Genomic DNA, 24,338 nt, shown 5'->3' with positions numbered 1-24,338 from the left:
TGTCTGTTCCAATCCCATCATTTGTGTCCATTGTAAAGCACTCTAAGCTGTTGATAGGAATGTATTGCTAATGTAAATTGTTGCGCTCAGGATTCCAACAGCATGTTGGATCCTTTTCTGATCTAACCATTGATGCACAAAATAAAAACCAACCATCTTACAGAAATCATTTCAATTGCTAGAAAATTGGGTGATTTTAAATGAGCAATTACTTTGTTAACCAAAGTTGTTCACCATAGAATGCATTTTATTTAGTGAACTACATCCCACAAGTTAAGTTTAATGATCTATCAACATGATGTCTTGTATTAAAATGGAAAAATCCACAGGGAACAAGATAGGCTCACGTGTTTTTGATAATACTTTATAATGTCTCATCCAAATGTGTGTTTTTGTTTTGAATTATTGTAATTGTTACCAAAGGTTGCTGCAATTCATTAGGTCGTTACTGCTCAATTATGTTTGAACATAATGCATAATACATTTTGTAATGTGCATTAAAACAAGCAAAATGATATTCTCTGTTGTGAAAACCATCAAAGATACACTTAATAAATATTTTAATAATTACTAGTTAAATTAAGATTCATAATGTCTTATTTAAATTAGAGTTGTCATAGCCATATCATTGGTGCCAATTGTCTCCTGCCATTTGGGAAGACAACAACATATGACCCAAATTTAAATTAAGTAGAGAGAAAAATGTTATTTTAATATAAGGTAAAAGTTATTTTTTTTAAACAGAAGCAGCTATTTTTCATGTATAATAATTAAGTTTGGACTATCGCTGTTAAGTGGTCCTACCAACATATATTTGAGAAGTTCGAATGAATTCAGAAATAATTCTCTTGTATGATCTCATGAAGCTTCAAACTTACTGAGCCTCTGTATAATTGTAACTGTAGTTTCATTTTAATGGGATTAAACTATTGAAAGGGAAAACCATTCAGACGAATATAAACCCACTGCCACAACTAGGAAACCATCTTTACTGAAAAACAACTCCATCAGTTGCAAAACACTATTTTATTAGAAATTTTTTTGTATAAAAATGAACATGCTCTACACTTTCCATTAAGTATTCATAAACAACCAGGCACTGTACTTTTGATTGGTCAGGACATAAAGCAGACATTTTTTTTCCCAGTCAGTTTGTCACATACATTAACTTGCCATCTATTTGGTGAGCACTTAACATATTTTATTTTGCAACACATTAGTAAGTTCAAAATCAATAGAAATAAAAACAACTCTGACACAATCACAGACAACTTCACAAGATTTAAAGGGAGTTAATTTTGTTGACAAATCATCAAAGAATCAATGATTCAGGAATTGTCATCCTCCTTCCGTGCAGTTTGTCATCTTGATCTTTTGGGTCTCCTATTGAAGGTTATGCTTAGATACGATTGTTTTACTACCGGTGTTGTAAGAACTTTGAAATGGCCCTTCTTGGTTTTGTAGGTGGACATCCAGACTAATGAAATGTCTGTCTTTCAGATTGTTCTTCTGTTCCAAATTTCAAAAGACCCTTCAGGAGTGTCACATTCACTCAGATTGCATGATTACTGTAGCTGACGTATGTTTGCTTAGTAGCTAATGCTGTAGGGGACAAATAAACACCAATAACACATTAATACTTAAAATGGAAATCACAGAACCACTAACCTGTATCACTATAGTGGAATTTTAAATCATCTCCCCAGCACAAAGAAGAAATTTACATGTGAGCCTTCAGAAAAGCTTCAACACTTGTACTTTCTTCCCATATAATTTTATTTAAATTAGCTAAAGTTATCTTGTTTAATTAAAACATTTGAAATATTTTTGGATTTAGTTTTACTGAAGAACAAATGCTGTGAGTAAACTGATGGTATTTTGTTACTTTATGATTAATTAATTTTGATCAGTTTGTACGTAACCACTTATTCTTAACACAATGCTCCGGGATGGCTTGAGAAATAAAAACAAAGTACTGGAAGAAGTCAGGAGTTTGGCAGCATCTGTGCATAAAGAACCAGAGTTAACATTTCAAATCCAATATGACTTATATGGAGCTGAAGAAGAATCATATTGGACTCAAAGCATCAACTCTGACTCTCCGTCCACGGATGCTGCTAGAACCACTGAGTTTCTCCAACACTATTTATTACAATTTCAGCTATCCAGCATTCTCTGTATGTTGCAGAACATTGCTTTCATTTTAGCACTCACTGATATTTGGACGATATATGAAGTGTGTAACGAAGAGCCACAATTTATTAAATTAAGAAACAAGTCAGCAAACTTGATTTTTCTACATATTTTTCATGATCATAAAATAGCAGCGTTATAAACAAGTAGGGGAGCATAAGTTTTGGGTCAAACGTTTGTCACATGGTAAAATAGGTTCTCTTTACTTCTTTTGCACTTACCTAGAGCATAATATTAAGACATACTTTAAAGGAAAGGATAGTTTCATAGAAATGTACACAAAAATATACAATATATAGCAGCAATATGAGTGTTAAGGATACAATAAAGAAGATCATTTTCATAAACCAATCTATAAATAGAGTTAAACTTTACCTGAAATATAACTTTACAAATACATCTTTACAATAGTGAGTATGGGCAAAAAATGTTCCATTTTAGTGCGGGTTCCCTTCAGTATATTGATATAAATCTTATAATCATACTCGTATTAAAGAGATTGTTAAGGAAATGAATGGAAGTCTCTGGCTTCTTTGAAGCTGTACAGCTGAAATAGATAGCTACTGAGTTAAAAACACAGTTAACTGCCATTGAATGCTCTGATTGTACTAATACACCATATTGAAAGTCACAAAGTGAAAGGAACTTTAAATTGTTCAAAATGTTTCTTTGTGCACACAATTCAGTTTATTAATTTTTGAAAAATTGCAAAGCAACACTTGATAAAGTATGTTTGTTATTGTATGAACAATTCGCCAATATTATCATTCAGAATTATGCTACGGTCTCCTGTTAGCTCTTGTCATTTCATTCTCCAATAACCTGAAAGTTCTGTATGTCATGACTATGGCAAATTCTGCCAACAGTTTCTTAATCAAGGTGTAATTCTGGGGTGGGGGGGGGGGGGGGGGGGGGAGTTTCTTATAGAAAATTTGAAAAGAAATTGCAAAGTGTGTTGCAGCTTTTGCATGTTTAAAACTAAATATGATTAGGCTTACTTGATGAACAAAACTAACTGAGATCAAATCTTAGGCTGTAAGATATTATCTGAACCCCTTCCTTCCTCATTTTCTCTTCATCTATTGCTATCCATACAGAATCCATACAATAACATTTACAGACTGTGTGTTATTTCAGGAAGTCAGCTGTGGGTTACCAGTGAAACTAAATTACCTAGAAATTGTGGTGATTCATTATTACATGCATTTAGAAAAAAACAAAATGAATATATAATTTACGTCCTTGTGGATGTCACACATTCTCAGCTCCTACACTTAGAACTGCATTTAATCAGCTCGTTGGGGTGTTATCCTCAGTCAACATTTAGACAACCTATGGGGAACATATCAGTTCCATGGAGTAGGTGCAAATGTATGATGTGCCCGGCCTTGAGCTTAAGAGATTTCTAAGGATTCAGTAGAAATCCTGCCTGCTGAGAATTAGAGGCCAATTATTCCACTGGCATCAATGCCACCAAGAGCTGGCAAGAATACCCACCAGAGGCCGAGAACACAGAAGAAGGCCAAGTCAAAGGTGAGTGATGACTGGGGCAGTCGGTAGGGTAGGGATAGAAGAAAGGGTGAAGGTGTCAGTGCCTCAACCCAAAACACCACAACCATCAATCTGGAAAAGAATGTGTAGTTTTTATTTTAAAAAATCTTGCTAGAAGGCAACTGACAAGCTAGGCAAGCATTTGATGGAGTGCCTTCAGTAGGCACAGAAAAACATTGTAGTTCCTGTCATCCCTGAGTTACCACTATGTTGAAATGGGTTGAGGGATAATGAATATCAACTGGCCCATTAATAAACCAAACTGACATCACACGAGCAATGACCAGGAATCCCACATCAATCTCTTTCACCTTCCAACTTTGCCACACCAGAAGACTGAAATGCTGCCTTTCTGCCACAGACGCCATTGCTAGTATGAGTGCTTCCTCATTATTAACCAAATATCAGAAAGTCTGATGCATCTTTGTAGACATTACAAGTTCAATTCAATATATAAACTTACATTCTGTTTGTGCCATCTCTTTGCCAACTTGTCAGAAACCTAAGAAGTATATTCTCACATATAAGACACACAGTTCAGCAAGTGTGAAAGCACAAACAGCACATTTTCATCCGTTGATTTTAATTCTAAAGATGTACTACAGCATCAGAGATACCATATCAAAACTGAGGTCCTGATTGCTACCTTACATGGAGGCAAAAGATCATAGGTCACTAGGATGACAAACAGCACAGAAATCTTTCCCATGCCCTTGTGTTTTATCCTTCAAACAAAAGCAAACAAAACAGATTATCCTGTCTTTAAACTACTTACCATAATTAAAAAAAAACACATGTAAGGTACTTTGGGAATGTCTGAAAGACGCTATACAAAAACATTTATATTCATTCCATAAATATTAGTGCACATCTGCTGAATGAACTTATATTCATGGGCATGTTTGTTCCTTTTCCATGACTAGAAGCAGCAACTGATGCTAAGAAAGAAGATGAAAACAACATACAGATTTGTCGTTTGGTTTCTGTTTCTGGTCACAGTCTGCACTGGCCTGGTGTTTAGACTGGGTTCTTAAATGAAACTTGTTGATTCTTAGGTGTAACTTTGGAAATGGGTATTTTTAGCAGCAGAGTGGATGCTTTGAGTCCAGGCAAAATCAATCTGCTACACAAAGGAGATTGCAGAGTTCAGTTTTAACTCTTGACCGATTATCTGGATTCAGTCAGTCAGGAAGACTAACAATAGAAAGACACAAAAACAGGAGGCTTGAACTAATTTTGATGGGTCACCAGCCTGAAAAATTAACCCCATGCCTCTCTCTCCACAGTTGCTTCCTGGTCCCCTGCTGCCAGTATTTTGTGCTTTTAAATGCAACTAATGCCTGTCCGATAACTTTGCTTGTCTGAAGAACTGAATCCCTGGACTGAATCTGACATGTTTTTCATCGAAGTGAGAGTTGTGTTGAGTTTTTTTTAAGAAAAGGTTTTTTATTATTATGAGGCCTAACGGGTTTTCTATAGCATCTCCCTCCAACTTATCATGCACAGTTCCCAGCAGCTCAGGGTATTCATCCTTGCACCCAAGCCATCTTTAACAGCCTGTTGTGCAATTAGATGAGCACTAATAGTCCAGAGCTGACCTGCAGAGTTCCTGACAGCTTGACCTACTTTGCGGGTAGGGGCACGTAGATCCTCTTGAGATTATTTCCTCCTGAAGAGCAATGTACATTGATATGGGAGACTGAGCATGTCCCAGGACACTGGGCCTGAATTAAGGCAACTGCTGGAGTGGGACCTGTGACCCGAAGGATTGTATGACCACCCCATCCCAGTGGCTGCCAAAGTGACAGGAGCACTAAATTCTACTGCAACTGTCTGCTTCTCGGGCTCCACTAGGGACTTGTTTGGGATTTCTCAATACTCAACCCACAAATGTTTCAAGTCTGTCACCAATGCAATTTGCACCAGATCACACTGCTTCATCTCGTTGACCTGTCATAATCCAGGTATTAGGCTATCCTGACATAGTTGGATTCCCCAGGTATAGGGCACTATAAACTGGACACAATATGTTGACGGTGCCACATCATAGCACTAATGAAGTCTACCGTGTTTCTATTCCGTCAATCTACGAGTCATCTGTGATCAATAATACCACATCTTAGAAGTCTGTAGCAAGACACCTAGGAGCTGCTATGATGCCTATATCCTTGAGAATGCATATTTTTCTGCTTCATTTCAAAGCCTGGATTGCTTACAAGGACGGTTGCTGGGAGGCAAGAGCTTCCCTCTGCAACCATGTGTGTGATTCCATTATACAACCCCCTGATTGGGCGAAGCATACATACAATTCTACTCATTCTTCCATGAGGAGCAGTCTCCTAAAGATCTGCCTGCAAAGTGGGGCACTAATTTTACCCTGTCTGCCATGTATGAGGCAGATGTTGGGAACTGTGCAGACTAGCTCTGGATTAACAGGTGTACAACATGCTTTTAAAGATGATTTGAGTGAAAGGGATGCTGGTTAGTTCCTGGAAATCCTGGTTTGGATCATTCGGGGCAGGGGGGGGGGGGGGGGGTAATGCTTACATTACCGTCTAGACAGACTTGGAGTCCAGACACAATCCTTGTACACTGTGCTCTGTGCAACTAGAGAAGGAAAGAGGGCTATGGTCGACTCTGAAGAGTTGGGACAGCAGCAACAGTCTTCCAAGAAGGAAGATGAAGACAGTGAGCAGGAGAAACATCACTGTCGGCATGATAGAGCGGCACGGTGGCACAGTGGTTAGCACTGCTGCCTCATAGCGCCAGAGACCCGGGTTCAATTCCCGGCTTGGGCAATTGTCTGTGCACATTCTCCCTGTGTCTGCGTGGGTTTCGTCCGGGTGCTCCGGTTTCATCCCACAGTCCAAAAGATGTGCAGGTTAAGTGAATTGGCCATGTTAAATTGCCCGTAGTGTTAAGTGAAGTGGTAAATGTAGGGGAATGGGTCTGAGTGGGTCGCGCTTCGGTGGGCCGTTGTGGACTTGTTGGGCCGAAGGGCCTGTTTCCACACTGTAAGTAATCTAATCTAGACTGCTGCAGTATCAGGTACAAGAAGTCAGACAGGACTTAATTGACATCTGGTTCTAATTAATGTGAGCCAAGTTCAGTATCATTTGTTGACTTTAAATTTATTCCGAGAAAAAAATGTGACTTTTTCTTTATTTTTCATTTTGTCTTGGTTTTGCTATTTTTGAAAACAAGTAAGTATCTTTAACCATTTGAAGGCAAAGGGTCACAATCTTGGAATATATGGTAGATCATTTTGGACTGAGATTAGGAGACATTTCTTCACCAAGAGGATGACAGACTGTGAAATGATTTCTCACAGGCCATGCAGGCAAAGTTTAAGAAGTGAATAGATTTTTAGAAGCCAAAGGTGTCAAGAAGTATGGGGAAAGAACAGGACTATGGTGTTGACATCAATGATTATACTGAGTGGTGGAGCAGGGTTGATAGACCAAATAGCCTACAGCAGCTCCAATTTTCTATGTTTCCAGTATGTTGTGCTCTCAAGTTGTCAATGAGATGTGGCACTGGGTGCTACACAAACAGTCGAACCCCCTTAGAAAGGATGCCAAGATGGCAATGCTGCTAAGGATGGGTAACTCATGTAGTTTGGTTATTCTGACTGCAGTTACAATGACAGCCGAAGATGTAAGCTAGAAACGCATTTAAGAACGTGAGCTTGTATTTGCATTGGAGTGTCATCTATACTACTTCCTATGCCCTCCACACCAGATTCTTTTAATTTCCCTTCCCCTTTGAGCGGTGTGATGGGAAGTCTTCTCTGACAGTATCTAATCTGGTACACTGCTCGGCTTTTAAATATTGGACTAGGGTAGGGGCCGAGAATCCCAGGAGTCCCAGAAGTAGGGATTATTTCCACCATTGCTGAGTGTACAATAGATGAATGGAGTACCATAAAAGCATGGTGCATACATAATGAGGTAAGTTGCAGAGAATCGCATGAGAGAACTTGCCAGAGCTAATGGAAGAAGCCCTCAATAAAATCTGATATTTGGCTGATTTATGGTAAAAGACAGTTTCAATTCAAAATGGTATATGGCTTTGGAGAGGAACTGGCAGTTGGTCTTGTTCCAAACCATCTACTGCTCTTGTTCTTCTAGGTTAGGGTTTAGTAGGTATTGTTGAAGGAGCTCTTGGTAAGCTGCCGCAATGCACTTTGTAAATAGTTCACACTGTTGCTATGGTGCATTGATGGTAAAAGGAGTGATTGCTGAAAACTGGGTGCCCATTAAGAGGGTTGCTTTGTCCTGGATGGTGTCAAGTTTCTAATGTATTGCTGCAGTAGTACCCATCCAAGCAAGTGGACGGTATTTTAGCATGCTCCTGAGTTGTGTTGTGTAGATAGTTGACAAATACTGGGGTGACAGCGGAAAAGTTACCTCAGAAATTCTAGCCTCTGACTTGCTCTTATGTCCATAGTATTTACATGCCTGGACCGTTCAATTTTTCTAGTCAATGGTAACCCTACAGGGCATTCATTTGGAAATTCAGCAACAGTAAGGGACCATTGGTAAATTTTTTTCTTTAAGAGATAATCATTGCCTGGTACTTGTAAAGCATGAATGTTATTACCACTTATTAGCCCAAGCCTGGATCTTGCCCGGGTCTTCTTGTATATGCACACACTGCATCAGTATCTAATGAGTAGTGGATGGTGCTGAACGTTTGGCAATCATCAGCCAACATTTCCACACCTTGACCTTGTGTTCGAAGGAAGGACTTTAGTTAAGCTGCTTAAGATTGTTGTTTCCCAGGTACAACCATGACTGATAAATTGGCTCGGTTGTGAAAGACGCCACAGAGGCTAGTTATCCTGTCACCATGTCACCCTTTATTTCCACATCGAGAGTCCTTGGCACTGATCCACCTCCCTCACAGCCAGCTCTGAGTGAACAGAATCTCTGATACTCCTGTTAAAATGTTAGGTAGAGTTCCCAGATCAGGGCTGCTTAATCTGGTCTGATCAGGGAACACACATTCAATGAGGTCCACCTGGCTGATCTCATTACAATTGGATTTGTGTTGCTTTTTCAGCACAGAATATATCTAAGCAATTTTCACGTTGCTGGGGAAATGGCAGTTTTGTAGGAATGTTGTCAGAACGCATAGCTTTTGCAGTGTGAAGAGCTTTAATATAATTTATTGATATTATACGGACTGAATCAAATCGGGTAAAGAGCCGCATCTGTGATGTTGGAGGAATCTGAGATGGACCATCCATTTAACATTTCTACTTCAAGATAGATGCAAACATTTCAGCAGTTGCATTGTAAGGTATGAAGCTGTTGCTTACCTCATTTGTGGGACTGTTCTTCTAATTCTGACACAACCCCCGAGATATTATTAGGAGGCTTTTACATGGTTGACAGGGTTGTGTTGGCCATTGTTATTTCCAGTGCTCAAGTTAATGCCAAGTCATCAGTATGGTCTTATTCCTTTCATTATACTTGAGACAGCAGAGCTAGATCTGTTCTGCGTGTTTCCTGTCTCGCATGTTTTGTGCAAGTCTCAACACTGTAAAGGAATGCTGTGATGATACAGGCGTGGTAAACTCAGTGTCTGTTGTTCTTCATCAGGCCATTGTTGTTCCACACTCTCTTCCTCAGCTGGTCACAATGGCTGCAGCTTTTGCGACGTGTGCATTGATTTCAGCATCAATTAAGTGACAGAATGCTGCTGGTAATTGCAAAACCTCGCTATGTGATGTTTTTAACAAATTTCCATGTCATTGTCAGTGCTCATAAATGGCAGTATGAGATTTGTCTTCCAGCTGCTAATGGTCAAAGTAAACTCTTTACATCCATGATGGATTCTGTTTACTTCCCAATGATCATGTTCTTCTGTTTGAAATGTTTGTGTGGCATCCTCAGGAGAGAACAACTTACTGATGAAGATTTTGTGCACCATTTGTGTCAATCATCCAATGACCAGCATTCCTTCAGTTGGAGTGTGTGTAAGCATACACCCTCTACGAACAACCCAAAGACATATGGTAGCAGCAAAAAAGAAGAATATGAAAGGGTGTTGCTTTATGAAACAATCCTGTTTGAAACCAGTGCAGATCTTACGTTCCAGTGCTGTGCTTTCATTATTGACCATATGCATCATGTCATCATGGTAAAAGGAGGGTATATTGAACAGCTTCAATGAGTGGCCAAAGATTTTCTCTCATTGCTTCTAGGTTACTTCTGCTCATGTGGTTGAATATCTGAGAGAGTGAGGAAGACAATATACCATGATTTTTGTTGTTGTTATTCATAGTATTGCCCCTGCAGTTCCATACTGAGAAGATCATTATCAATTTTAAGTCTTCTGTTCTGAAATCACACTGAGTTTTGGGGTAGGTACATTCAGGCAGAACTAATAGCTTGATGAGGACAGCATAGGAAATATTTTTCTAACTATGGTTAGTGATATAGTCATTGTGCATACTGTGGTTGTCTTTACATTGCACGTAGGAGAAAGTGAGGACTGCGGATGGTGGAGATCAGAGCTTAAAAATGTGTTGCTGGAAAAGCACAGCAGGTCAGGCAGCATCAAAGGAACAGGAGAATCGACGTTTCAGGCATAAGCCCTTCTTTAGGAATGAGGAGGGTGTGCCAAGCAGGCTAAGATTAAAAGGTAGGGAGGAGGGACTTGGGGGAGGGGCGTTGGGAATGCGATAGGTGGAAGGAGGTTAAGGTGAGGGTGATAGGCCGGAGAGGGGGTGGGGGCGGAGAGGTCGGGAAGAAGATTGCAGGTCAAGAAGGCGGTGCTGAGTCTGAGAGTTGAGACTGAGAAAAGGTGGGGGGAGGGGAAATGAGAAAGCTGGAGAAATCTGCATTCATCCCTTGTGGTTGGAGGGTTCCTAGGCGGAAGATGAGGTGCTCTTCCTCCAGCCGTCGTGTTGCCATGGTCTGGCGATGGAGGAGGCCAAGGACCTGCATGTCCTTGGCGGAGTGGGAGGGGGAGTTAAAGTGTTCAGCCACGGGGCGGTTGGGTTGGTTGGTGCGGGTGTCCCGGAGGTGTTCTCTAAAATGTTCTGCAAGTAGGCGGCCTGTCTCCCCAATGTATAGGAGGCCACATCGGGTGCAGCGGATGCAGTAAATGATGTGTGTGGAGGTGCAGGTGAATTTCTGAGGGATATGGAAGGATCCCTTCGGGCCTTGGAGGGAAGTGAAAGGGGGAGGTGTGGGCGCAAGTCTTGCATTCTTATGGTTGCAGGGGAAGGTGCCAGGAGTGGAGGTTGGGTTGGTGGGGGGTGTGGATCTGACGAGGGGGTCGCGGACGGAGTGGGAGTTGTGCAGGCGAGTGACGTCGCTGGGGGCGGAAGTAGATGCGGCGATGACAACTCCAGGGGCGGAAGTGGCTGTGGCGAATGCAGAAACGGTGTTATTCCCGGTGGCTGTGAACCCCGCGAATCTGTCGGCAATTGTCTTCCTGGTGATCGTGGAGGCGGTTGTCTGGGCGGCGATCACGGAGGCTGCATGGTCGGTGGGGGCGGAAGTGACATCATGGTTCGCGGCGGCGGTTGCTGCAGCGCCCGAGTGCTTACGGAGGCCGATGGAAGATTCTGGAATGGTTGAGGAATCCGGAGTGTGGGGGTAAGTACATGAAAGTTTTTGGTACTTAATATCTTTAATTTCCGATATGGCTAGGAAGAACTGTTTGTTTAGTGTATGGATTCTTCTGTGGATGAAGAAGAGTAGAGGGCCTTTGCAGGTCTGTGAGAGTGTTGTCCTGAGCTGGAGTAGGGCTGACTGCAGGGAATGTAGGTAGCGGAGCATGGCTGCAAGCATGGAGCGGAGGATCCGGGGGGAGGTCTGTTGTTGGAGGCTTCGGATTTGTTGTAGGTACTGGTTGTCCTGGTTGGGTCCAAATTTTGTTGGTCTGAACGCAGTCCGGAGTCCATGCGGGGTCAGTCGGTTCCGTAGACGTGCTGAGGAAGGAGATGTGGCTGTGGTAGTGAGTCTGTTTGAGGACGTGGCTGAAGAGCTTCAGGGCAGAGGAGATGACACATAACCTGGTGCACTATCCCTTTCCTTAGACAGAGATAGAGAAATCATGCAGATGTTGTGGGAGTGTTGGTTTCCTGTGTTTGAGGAGTTGAAGGGGTATAGTATCAGCACTTAGAGTTCTGCAATTAAGTGAATGAATAGCTGCACTAGAATCCTGTCATGGCAAGTAGGCTTTCCTGATGACAGTGTTCTCTCTAAGGAATATCTTAAGGTACCAATCTCTCCAACTGTTCATTGCAGCAGCTGATTACCTCCACTGTGTTTATTTTTAATGGTGCTGTTTAATGTGATGCACCTGTTGCCTTTTTGATCCTGTCACTTGCATTCCCTTTATCGAAAGGCATCTGGATATGTTGATGTAGTTGCAACCAGTTGTCATTGGTACACCATCTATCAATTTGTTGGATCTTAATTTGTGTGTTAAGTACATTTAAACAACCAATATAGGTGAAAACTTCCAGCTCTGGCAAGGTATAGAATACTACTGAGAAACAGTTACAGTAATTAAATTTAAAGTGCTTTGAATATTATAATTAAAGCAATGACATTAATTTTTCACTTGGAAAAACATATGCTAATTAACGACAGCCAACATAGATTTGTTTAAAAAAAAGTTAAGTCTGACAAACTTGATTGAGTGTTTGAATTATTTATTGGCTCGACGACTGTTTTGGACTTGCAAAAGACATTTGGTAAAACTGCTATTTAGGAGATGTATCTGCACAACTGAAGGGCATGGGATTAAAATTGTTTATGTGACAGGAAGCTGAAGAGTGGTGAATGTTTGTTTTTCACACTGGAGTGATGTGTAGAGTGATATTCCCAAAGTCACTGTTATTTTGTATGTATGACCTAAATTATAGCATCATGTCATAGTTTCAAAGTTTGACTTAGAATGACTTAGAATCTTTTTTAAAAAGTTCCTTGGCTTCATCAAAAGAGGCCTAACATACCAAAGCAAGGACACCTTGATGAATCATTATAATATATGATTAGACCTCAGCTAGAGCACTGTCTTGTGCGGGGCTTTCAAAAGGATATTAATGCTTGGAGATTTACTAGAATACTGACAAGAAATATGGGTTTTAAGTTACACGGAAAATCTAAAAAAGCAAAAATTGGTTTATTTAGACAGTGTGTTAAGTGTTTTTAATGGAAACATTCAAAATAAACAACAGTTACTGTTGAATGTATATGTGTAAGTGGTTTCCACTGGCAGTTAGGCTGGTAACCAGAAGACAGAAACTTAAGGTAATTCTAAAAGAATCAGAGTGAGAGGCATTTTTATAAAGAAACAACTTCAGATGATTATCCCATCTCGACCCCTCTGTTTTCATTCTGCTCCATAATTTATTTCATTTATTTTATTTATTTTTTTAAATATTTTTTTCACTGTTCTGTACCTTTTATTTCTTGATTGTTTCTCTTTCTCTCGCTCTCCACTCTCTCATCACCTTTTTCCTCTCCTCTTCCCCCTTTCCTACTTTTCTCCCCTGTTTTCCACCCATTGCCTCTTCTTCACCCATTCCCCCCCCATCCCCCACATATTTTGTCACATAGCACTGGCTTCAGCCTTGATCATTCACAGCTCCTAATCTCCCTATAATCTCTCTGTGCACTGTCATTATCACCTCTTTATTGCTACCTTTGGTTCTGGAGCCATGACTCACCTCCTCTCAGCCTCGTATAAACACCTCCCTATTTCTCCCTTTTTTTAGCTTTGACAAAGGGTCAGTTAGACTCGAAACATCAGCTCTTTTCTCTCCTTACTGATGCTGCCAGACCTGCTGAGATTTTCCAGCATTTCCTCTTTGGTTTCAGATTCCAGCATCCGCAGTAATTTGCTTTTATAAAGAAACAGTCAGTTATGATGGTTCAGAATAGAAGAAGTTTCAATCATGACTTTTGAAAACACAAAAAAAGCAGAGGTCCCAGGGGAAATAGTAAAGCATTGGAACTAATTTGATAGTTCTTTCAGTGCCAGCACAAGTATGATTGGTTGCATTACCTTCTTCTGAGCTGTAAAATGGTATAATTTTAGCATGCTGGTTTATAAGCACAGTTTGTGGAGTAATGGGATGAAGCCAAAAAGACAAATGGAACATTATTAATAGGACTGCTGAGTGGTATTAGGAGGAAGGGTGCATAGTGAGTGGAAAATGTTTGCTGGTCTTGCCTAGAAGGAGTAGTTAAAGTTAGTTGAGTTAGTGAGCAGCAGGTAGGTTTTGGACCAGGTCATGGATGTAATGGTTTAATCAGGTCAGGAAAAAAAAGTACATTGACTGATTCACCTGCAAGTTGTGTTTTTAAACAACTTCCCCTCCCTCGCTCCTAACCACTTACTTATCTCTCAGCCTTATATATTCCCCGCTGAAGGAGCATGCTGGAGTATATAATCTGTTCAGTTGTAATATAAAAACTTAAATGAAACTATCAAAACATACAATACCTAATCTAATACCATTTTATATAAAAGCAAAATATCACAGATGCTGGAGAAACTCAGCAGGTCTGACAGCATCTGTGGAAAGAGAAACAGAGTTAACATTTCAAGTCCAGTATGAATCATCTTTTGAACTGGTGTTGTAACTGATGTTATTTATACGTTTTCAAAATATCTAAAAATGAAAAAAGGACCTTTGCCATGTATTATTAGTTGGATTGTTCTAGTATTCCTCTAGCAATCTTACTTTCACATCTATGTGTGGTATTGTCATGAATCTTTTCAGGCTTTCTTTTCGGTGATTAAACTACTGTTCACATCTTTCAATTAATAGCAAATGTATATTGTATCTACATCCCCTTCTAGGCATACCTCAGGTTCAATTTGAAATTATCTGGCTTTTCCTGCTAGCTGCATTAGTGTTTTTTATTTAATGTGTGCCATACTTAATTGGTTAAACTTATTTCTCAATCAAACCTACATTTCTAACCATATATTGTTATACTACTTATCTGAAGATGAATCGTTTGTCATCTGCAATCCTCTCTGGTGTCCCACCTTGTGAAAAATGCGATCCATTATGCACTCACTCAAACACAGAATGGTAATTCTGTACCTTTCTTGGTACATGAAGTATATCTTCAACTTTTTATACATAAGCTTGACTGATAGTGGCAATGTGCTGAAAATGTGTTGCTGGAAAGGCACAGCAGATCAGGCAGCATCCAAGGAGCAGGAGAATCGACGTTTTGGGCATGAGCCCTTCTTCAGGAATGAGGAAAGTGTTTCCTCATTCCTGAAGAAGGGCTCATGCCCGAAACGTCGATTCTCCTGCTCCTTGGATGCTGCCTGACCTGCTGCGCCTTTCCAGCAATACATTTTCAGCTCTGATCTCCAGCATCTGCAGTCCTCACTTCCCCCTGATAGTGGCAATGTACCTATCTCTGAGGCAGGAAGCCCAAATTGGGGTTTCTCCTGCTCCAGAGGTGTGTCACCACATTTCTAAACTGGTTGATTAGAAAAATACTTGGCCTGACAGATAACGCAAGTGCTGGTCATGTGTTTGTCAGTGTATAGTGTCTCTTTATTCCTCATAGAGGTGTCATGAGGCCAAGAATGAAGTATGTATCTCTTGACTCTTGTGGGTCAAATATGAAATTTGCTTCCAGGAACATCAAGGTCTGGATCATTGAGGTGGTCCATTAGAAAAACCACACATCACTAGAGAATGAGAACTGGTAACTCCAAATAGATGCAGACTGCATCACAAGGCAGTTGTCATTGGCAGTGGTCCCAAGTATGCCTGCATTGGAGGTTGTTGAAGTAATGTTTAAAATCAAAGGTGTCAATGTTCTCTCTGACTTTCTTTCTGGCTAAGTACATGTGGAGCAGCAACTCAAAGAACCAAAAATCGATGCTGACATTGGCATACTGACGCCAATTATCACACATGGAACCTTAATGTGGCTGGACATGTGTGCAGCTGCACAGCTTCGAGGGAACACACAGCCAATGGAGAAACCATGGGAAACTCTTAAAAGTGCAGCATTCACATAATCTATACAGAATCAGAAGTCAAGAAACAAATAGTAACAGACAGGCACAGAGCTATCATGAAGCCAGTAATCAAAACCATAGCTTTAGAATCATAGAATCTCTAAAGTGCAGAAAGAAACCATTCAGCCCATCGAGTCTGCACCAACCCTCCAAACAACATGCCATCAAAATAATGCAATTACTGAGGGTGAAGGAGAAAGTCAAAACTGATGAACAAGTTGAAAGAAAAGTTTACCTGCTTCAGCCCAAATCTATGGGAGGAATGAGAATAAACATTTGCTGAAGATTGAAGATGTGGTACGTACAACTGTATGGAAGCCATCCCTGAAAAGGGAGTGACCACTGTGCAATGATTTGTGATACTGCTCAAAGAAATTGTCCATATTAGAGATCCAGGACACTTCAAAGAAGCAACTGAATGTTTCAGCAGGAAGACCCACTCCACGAAAGAAATTCAGGAGGTCCTCTAGTTTAAAGATAACTACAAATCCAGAGTTTCAGGAAGAGAATCAGAGTTAACAGTCTTCCACACACCAAGCTGACAGTCTTTGAAGCTGAAAGAGAATGGATTTGGCGGAATAGTGAAATGTCAAGATTACTTGACATGGGGCGGCCCGGTGGCACAGTGGTTAGCACTGCTGCCTCACAGTGCCAGAGACCCAGGTTCATTTCCCGCATCAGGTGACTCTCTGTGTGGAGTTTGCACATTCTCCCCGTGTTTGCGTGGGTTTCCTCCGGGTGCTCGGGTTTCCTCCCACAGTCCAAAAACGTGCAGGTTAGGTGAATTGGCCATGCTAAATTGCCCGCAGTGTTAGGTGAAGGGGTAAATGTAGGGGAATGGGTCTGGGTGGGTTACGCTTTGGCGGGTCGGTGTGGACTTATTGGGCCGAAGGGCCTGTTTCCACACTGTAAGTAATCTAATGTAATCTATAAAATCAGAGACACAGAGGAGATGAGTTGTGGTAAATGTAATTATATACATAAATACATAATACTAATAGTGGGATAAAAGTTTGAGTGATAAAAGGGTCTGAAAGGCTAAACAGTATGATAAAAAAAAACCTGGTTTTTCAGGCTTGTGGATAAAATAGATCAGGTAGGGCCAAACATCTGGTCCTTCTCAAAATCTTTGGATCAATGATGACTGTAACAATGTAGCCTGCAACTCATTGTTAATATGCAGTAAACCTTTTTTGTCTTGTTCACTACACGGGACTATTCTAATTTAGACCAGGATTTGGTCTTCCATAACCAAAACAAAATAGGACTTGTAGTTCCCTACACTTAAAGGGGATGTTGGTGGCAAATGTCATGAGCAGCAGCTCATGAGCCTCAGTGAGATGACATGACCCTACAACAGAAACCAAACAGACAGTTAAATCTGAGTGACCACATATTCCAATATTGTCAGTAATATACAGGGAAAGTTTTGCTGATCCTCACTACTAACTTTCTGGAATTATTTGAAGATGTAAAATAAATGGTCAATGAAAATAATACTGTTTATGTCATCTATGTGGCCTTCCAGAAGGTTTTCAATATAGTGCCACACCAAAGACTTGTGAGAAAAGGTATAGCACATGGAATAAAAGGAACAGTAGCAATGGGGATAAACAATTGGCAGAGTGGTTGGAAAGAATAAGTAATGATCATTGGAATTTTTTTAGGCTGGATAAAGATCTATACTGGAGGTCCTCAGGGATTGGCCCTGGGTCACCTGCTTTTCCTGATTAGTATTAATGATCTAGTGTCATAAAGCTAGTCTTTTATTTTCTAAAAGTTGTTCCTTGGCTCAAGGATACTCTGCCCTTGATTTTTTTTCAGAGGTGTAATAAACCAGGCCGGACTCCAATCAGTCTGGTTTGGTGCAGAGATAAAAAGGGTTTTGAGAGGTCTTTTGTTTATATGTAAACAGATGAGACTTCAGGCCAAAGTGGTCATGTTTTAGAAGTGACGTGTACAAAGAAAGGGGAGTGGTCAGCTCTCTAGCTGAGCTGAGTAGTTTAGTTCAGTTTGAACTTGTAGGGAGTTCAACAGGGAACTGTGTGGAAACTCTCTCCCTTTCTGCCCTTCAACTTTAACCTATAAGCATGTGTTCCATTTATACTGGGTTTAAAGGGAGTTTGCTATAGGGACTGTTGTGTATATTTGGAACAGCATTATTAAGTAGTTTGGATAGATTTAGTTCTGTAGGGGTTCTTTATTCTGTTCTTTGTGTTTCATTGTGTAATTTTGTGAAAAAGTTTTTGTCTGTTTTAAAATCTAGTAGTCAAACTAGTTAATCTATTCCGCGTCATGTTCACTGTACATTTACCGAAACAAATTGCAAAGTCATTTTCTGGGGCTGCCTGCTGAAAAATGTTCTGAGTGGTCTGGCCTAGTTCATAACACAAGACTTTGCAGGTGACCATTTCAAAGCTTGTGGAGAATACAAACCTTTGATGCATTGTAAACTATGAAGAGAACAGTATATATCTTCTAAATAACATTGACAGGTTGATGGAGTGGGCTGATAGGTAACAGATGGAAGTTCAATGCAAAGTAACATATGGTGATACATTTTTGGTAGGAAGAACGTGGTCAGATAATATAACAAAAGGGGTACAATTCTAAAGGAGTTGCAGAAGCTGAGTGAACTGGGTTATATGTGCACAGAACAGTGAAGTTAGTAGAATAGGTGTAGATAGCAATTAGTAAAGTATGCAGTATCCTGGGTTTTATCATTAAGGACAAAAGTTTGGGAGAAGATTTGTAGCTCGGGTGCTCGTTGTTGTGGTTCTGTTCCCCCAGCTGGGAATTTGTGTTGCAGACCCTTGTCTAGGTGACATCCTCAGTGCTTGGGAGCCTCCTGTGAAGCGCTTCTGTGATGTTTCCTCCGGCATTTGTAGTGATTTGTATCTGCCGCTTCCGGTTGTCAGTTCCAGCTGTCTGCTGCAGTGGCTGGTATATTGGGTCCAGGTCGATATGCTTATTGATTGAATCTGTGGATGAGTGCCATGCCTCTAGGAATTCCCTGGCTGTTCTCTGTTTGGCTTGTCCTATAATAGTAGGACACACACACAAAAGAAGTTACATCAAGACACTGTTCAAAAGGGCCACAACACACTGCAGTACACCAGAACTGCAAAAAGAGGAAGAAGAACACCTATACAATGTATTCACCAAAAACGGATACCCCTGTAATTTCATCAACAGATGCCTAAGGGAAAGACAACGGAATGAGGACATGCCACAACCCAAAGGACTAGCCACACTACCATACATCAAAAACATTTCTGAACTGACGGCCAGACTACTGCGACCACTAGGACTCATAACAGCACACAAACCAACAGCCACTCTCAGACAACAACTCACCAGGACGAAGGACCCAATACCCAGCATGAGCAAAACCAATGTAGTGTACAAAATCCCATGCAAGGACTGCACAAAACACTACATAGGACAAACAGGAAGACAGTAAACGATCCGCATCCATGAACACCAACTAGCCACGAAACGACATGACCATCTATCCTTAGTAGCCACACACTCAGATGACAAGCAACATGAGTTCGACTGGGACAACACTACTATTATAGGTCAAGCCAAACAGAGAACAGCCAGGGAATTCCTAGAGGCATGGCACTCATCCACGGATTCTATCAATAAGCACATCGACCTGGACCCAATATACCAGCCACTGCAGCGGACAGCTGGAACTGACAACCAGAAGTGGCAGATACAAATCACTATAAATGCCAGAGGAAACATCACAGAAGCGCTTCACAGGAGGCTTCTAAGCACTGAGGATGTCACCTAGACAGGGACGAAATGTCTGCAACACAAATTCCCAGCTCGGCGAACAGAACCACAACAATTAAGGACAAAAAGTACACAAACAAAGAAATGATGCTGGAAGTCACTGCAGATTAGCCAGCATCCACAGGGAGAGCAAGCTAACATGTCGGGTCTAACAGAAGTGATGCTGGCTTTGCATCCTTGTTTGACCTCAGTTGCAGTATTTGTGTATAGTTCTGAGTGCTACACTATAGAAAGGAAGTGAACATATTTGGAGAGAGTGCAGAAGAGATTTACAAAAATGGTTCCAGGAATGAGAAATTTCAGTTATGATCGACTGGAGAGTTTGGGATGGTTCTGCTCAGAGAGAAGGCAGCTAAGAGGAGATTTGATAGAGTTTTTCAAATCATGAGGGGGCTAGATAGAGTAAGTAGGGAAAAATAGTTGCTGCTTTTAAAACGTTCCAAAATGAGAGGGTACAGATATAAAAAGATTTACAAAAAAAGCAAATAAGCAATGAGAGAAAAAAATCTCTCACACCATGATAGTCTGAAATGCCCTGCCTGGAACCTCAATTCAGGTTTTTCAAGAGGATCTATGACCATTATTTAAATAGAAACAATGTGCGGGTGTATGAGGAAAAGGCAACAGAATGGCATTAAATTATGATGATCATTTGGAGAGCCAGTACAGATATGATCAGCTAAAAGTTCTCTTCCTGCACCTGAATCTGGTAATAATCCATTTCTCTTCTACACTTTGATCAGCCAACTAGGAAATCCCTGACATGTTTCTATTAAAAGTCTGGATAGATCAGGTTGAGAAAACATTGAGGACAGTCGTGACTTTCAGAGAGCAACTTAACCTGTAAAAAACAGTCCTTTTCTGAGAAGGAAGGTGACCTCTGTCTTTCCTCCACCATTTTATAATGTGGATACTACGTTCTCTATGTTTGTCCCTACCCTTAGCACCAGCCCCAATTTGGATATACTGATTCTATCACATGTCATTGTTGGCATGAAAGGTGATGGTTGTTTCTTCTGATGTGATGTTAAACTGATCCAGCAGGCCTTCTGTCCTGATCTTGTTTCTTTAGAAGTCCTCCAAGGTTAATGAAGATGCTATGTCCACACAAGCTATTTGACAGATGGAACTGAGACAACTGGCTGCATTAAGTGAGCTTTTATTCAGAGCAAGAAATGCCAGGTGAAAGTCCCCACCTCTCTGCTTATCTGCTCAGTTTCAGTTTCTCAAGTCTGGGAAACCACAAGTTAAATTATGAGCCATGTTCAATTAAATTTTAAAAAGAGCTTACTAATGCCTTCTAAACATTCTAACCGGGCCTATGCAACCATATGCTTGCAATAACAAAAACATCAACTTTGGCAAGTAGCTCTTGCTGATACTCAACTAGCCTCTCTGAAACCTGGAAATAATGCCAAGTATACTTCAATTCTAAAAATCAATCATTTTATCATTTACCTACGATCGAGTCACATATTCCTGCAAGTTAAAATTCATTCTTTCTCTCTGAAGTTAGCTCTAGTATAGCAAGAACAGGTTCTATTACAAAAATTCAGCGACAAATCTAATTACATTATTATACAGAATACTTTGTAACATTGCCCTCGATGCTGAATGTTGAAGAAATATCTTTATATTTACTTCAACATTCGGAAAAAAATCAATCCTGAGAAACATAGAAGCATTCAGCACCACACTGTCTGTTTCACCTCGTCAGAGAAATATTTCTTGCGTTAAATGAAATGCTGATCAAGTCTGTTAGCTAAATGCTATTCAAGATGGCAATGGGTTTATGATGTAGTAATGTAAAAAGTATGTGCACAGCATGAGTTTTTACCAAGCTTCAGAAAACACAAGGCAAAAAGTGGTGAAATGAAAGCAGTCACATTATTCACAGACAGTACAACTTGCTGCCTGGTTCAATTACACCTTTTATATATAAAAGCATTTGGTAATTCAGCTAACTTTAAAGTTGAATCCTGATGCCTGAAAGTAATTTTGAATCATTAACTAACATGTCAATTTTAAAAGATACTTGAGAGTTTTCTTTTATTGGTATGGCATCACTATATAATTATTTATTTGTCAAGTAACAGAAAAAAAACTATCCACTGTTAGTTACAATATAACATTATACTGATTTTCAATTTTTGTTCTATTGTTCCACAAAACTGAAGGGTCCAAAACAGGACAAAGAGAAGAAAAGGCTATATTACTATCAATCCACATTGTTATTTAGAGATTCTTAATCAAGTGTTGCACAATCCCCTTCTAAGTAAGAAGCTGAACCATATTAGTTTTAACATCCTTGCACTTAATATAACCATAGCTACCAAGAGGAAAAGCAACAGAAATTGTGGTAAATTTGCTGTCAGTAAATTCAAGGTCTAATTTTCAAAAGGCCCTTTGGCTAGATTAAGGCACATCTCTCTTTAGGTACAATGTACAACTTGGACTTCAGTTTGGGAGTATAGAGCTCCATAAATATAACTGGTTTTGGAATCTTATCCAGAATTATTATGTTTTTATTTCAGATATTGTTCAAAGGGAAACTTGTCAAAGACTCAGCGTTTTGATATAAGCATTTAAGATTCTTGTACCAGTGTTATATTAAATAAGGGATTAATTCACCTAGCATGTTCATGTCCAATATGGTCCATTGTAAATTTCCCTTCTAACTTTGGTATAATTCCAACTAAAACCGCTCAATAGAACAAATATGCCTTGTTTTACTTGTATGTAACAAAAGTACAGATGGATTATTTTTTAGAGGTTTTTTTTTGCCAGCATAGTAAATTCTTAGCAAACTAGTGATGCTTACTCTGAAACAGTCCAATTATCCTTAATTAATAGAGTCAGAGTCATAGAGATATCCTGCGTGGAAACAAACCTTTTGGTCCAACTCATCCATGCTGAACAGATATCCTAAGTAAATCTAGTCCCATTTGTCAGCACTTGCGCCATATTCCTCTAAACCCTTCTTACTCAAATACCCATCCAGATGCCTTTTAAATGATGTAATTGTACCAGCCTCCACCACTTCCTCTGGCAGCTCATTCTATACAACGTACCACCCGCTGCATAAAAAAGTTGCCCCTTAAGTCTCTTTTAAATCTTTCCCCTCTCAGTCTAAACCTATGCCCTCTAGTTCTGGACTCCCCCACCCCAGGGAAAAGACCTTGGCTATTTACTTTATCCATGCCCCTCATGATTTTATAAACCTCTATAAGGTCACACCCTCAGCCTCTGACATTCCAGGGAAAACAACCCCAGCCTATGCAATGTCTGAGGTAACCCTCTTCACTGTCCACTACACTTCCAATTCTGGTGTAATCTGCAAACTTACTAACTGTACCTCTTATGCTTGCATCCGAATCATTTATGTAAATGACAAAAAGTAGTGGACCCAGCACCAATCCTTGTGGCACTCCACTGGTCAAAGGCCTCCAGTCTGAAAAACAACCCTCCACCACCACCTTCTGTCTTCTACCTTTGAGCCAGTTCTGTGTCCAAATGACTAGTTCTCCCTGTATTCCATGAGATCTAACCTTGCTAACCAGTCTCCCATGGGGAACCTTGTGGAACACCTTACTGAAGTCCATATAGATCACATCTACCGCTTTGCCCTCATCAATCCTCTTTGTTACTTCTTCAAAAAACTCAATCAAGTTTGTGAGACATGATTTCCCACGCACGAAGCCATGTTGACTATCCCTAATCAGTCCTTGCCTTTCCAAATACATGTACATCCTGTCCCTCAGGATTCCCTCCAACAACTTGCCCACCACCGAGGTAAGGGTCACTGGTCTATAGTTCCCTGGCTTATCCTTACCACCCTTCTTAACCAGTGGCATCATATTTGCCAACCTCAAATTTTCCAGCACCTCCACCGTGACTATCAATGATACAAATATCTCTCGTATGCCAGGCTGTCAACTCTACCATGTGGCAGCAGTGATCACTCCAATTTCAGTATACCTGCAGCAGCCAGTGGGACACATCTGAACATTTTCAGGAAGTGATCCATACCCAATTCCATAGGGGCACCTATCTGTCAGGGGGTTCCAGAGCTGATAGTCAAGGGCAACATTCCAAACCAGTCCCAAGCATTGGCCACAGATAGGTGTCCGGTAAAGCAGCTTTTGCACAGCAGGTCTATACTTTCACGGAGTTGGTCCCAGGCATTTATCTTGATAGGAGGTAGGCCAACAATTGGAGGATGAGATCTGCTACATTCTGGGATGTATTGGGTCATGTTAGGAGACTTGCAGCTGTCAGCCAGGACTGGTCTGTCAGTCACTGGAGAGGATAGACCATAATTAATCTATCATCACTAGTCTTCAGGTTAAGAGGGGAGGGGGTGGATGTTGGTGAGTGGTGACTGGGGTGTGTAAGGCTCATTGCTTGGTTTGGGTGATGACCTTGGGAACTGTGAATTTCATTGGCTTGGCTCAAAGGGCGCAGGGTGGAGTGATGTCAGGGGTCACAATGACATGGTAACGTTTAAGGTGTAAGCCAGTGGCAGAGAATACTCACTGTCATTTCTATCTTGAAGGACATGGACATTGCACAATGGGAGGACAGCTGCAAATCCATTTGCAATGAGAAGGGTAAATGAATTGGAGGTTAAGTGGGGGGTGAGCTGAGATGTGTAGGAGGAGACTATCTGTGATGGCTCACTGGGTTGGTGCACTGGGGTACAACATTGCTGTTATACACATGAGATACTGACAACATAAGACATGCTAAATGTGTACTCTGTG

At 40.7% G+C, this 24,338-nt stretch overlaps 1 protein-coding gene across 4 annotated transcripts in view; it reads right to left on the bottom strand.

The window, feature by feature from the left end:
• Positions 1–950: 950 nt before the first annotated feature.
• The window catches only part of LOC122563223 (metabotropic glutamate receptor 4-like), a 1,237,105-nt gene continuing 1,213,717 nt past the window's right edge, over positions 951–24,338 (bottom strand). Inside the window, exons 11-12 of one of the 4 annotated variants that reach the window (XM_087973618.1) lie at positions 18,086–18,809; positions 951–1,602 (exon numbers count right to left, since the gene is read on the bottom strand). In XM_087973618.1, the coding sequence (XP_087829744.1) occupies positions 18,589–18,809 (221 nt within the window). In that variant the 3' untranslated portion in view covers positions 951–1,602; positions 18,086–18,588. The remainder of the gene's footprint in view (positions 1,603–18,085; positions 18,810–24,338) is intronic. The other 3 variants (XM_043716807.2, XM_043716804.2, XM_043716801.2) reach the window with 3 other exon arrangements.

This window comes from Chiloscyllium plagiosum, unplaced genomic scaffold, assembly GCF_037043375.1.
Source record: "Chiloscyllium plagiosum isolate Xiang-an unplaced genomic scaffold, Cpla_swu_hap1 HiC_scaffold_26, whole genome shotgun sequence".
Lineage (NCBI taxonomy): Eukaryota > Metazoa > Chordata > Chondrichthyes > Orectolobiformes > Hemiscylliidae > Chiloscyllium > Chiloscyllium plagiosum.
The sequence above is the reverse complement of the archived record's forward strand: the minus strand, read 5'-3'. Positions and strand labels throughout refer to the sequence as shown.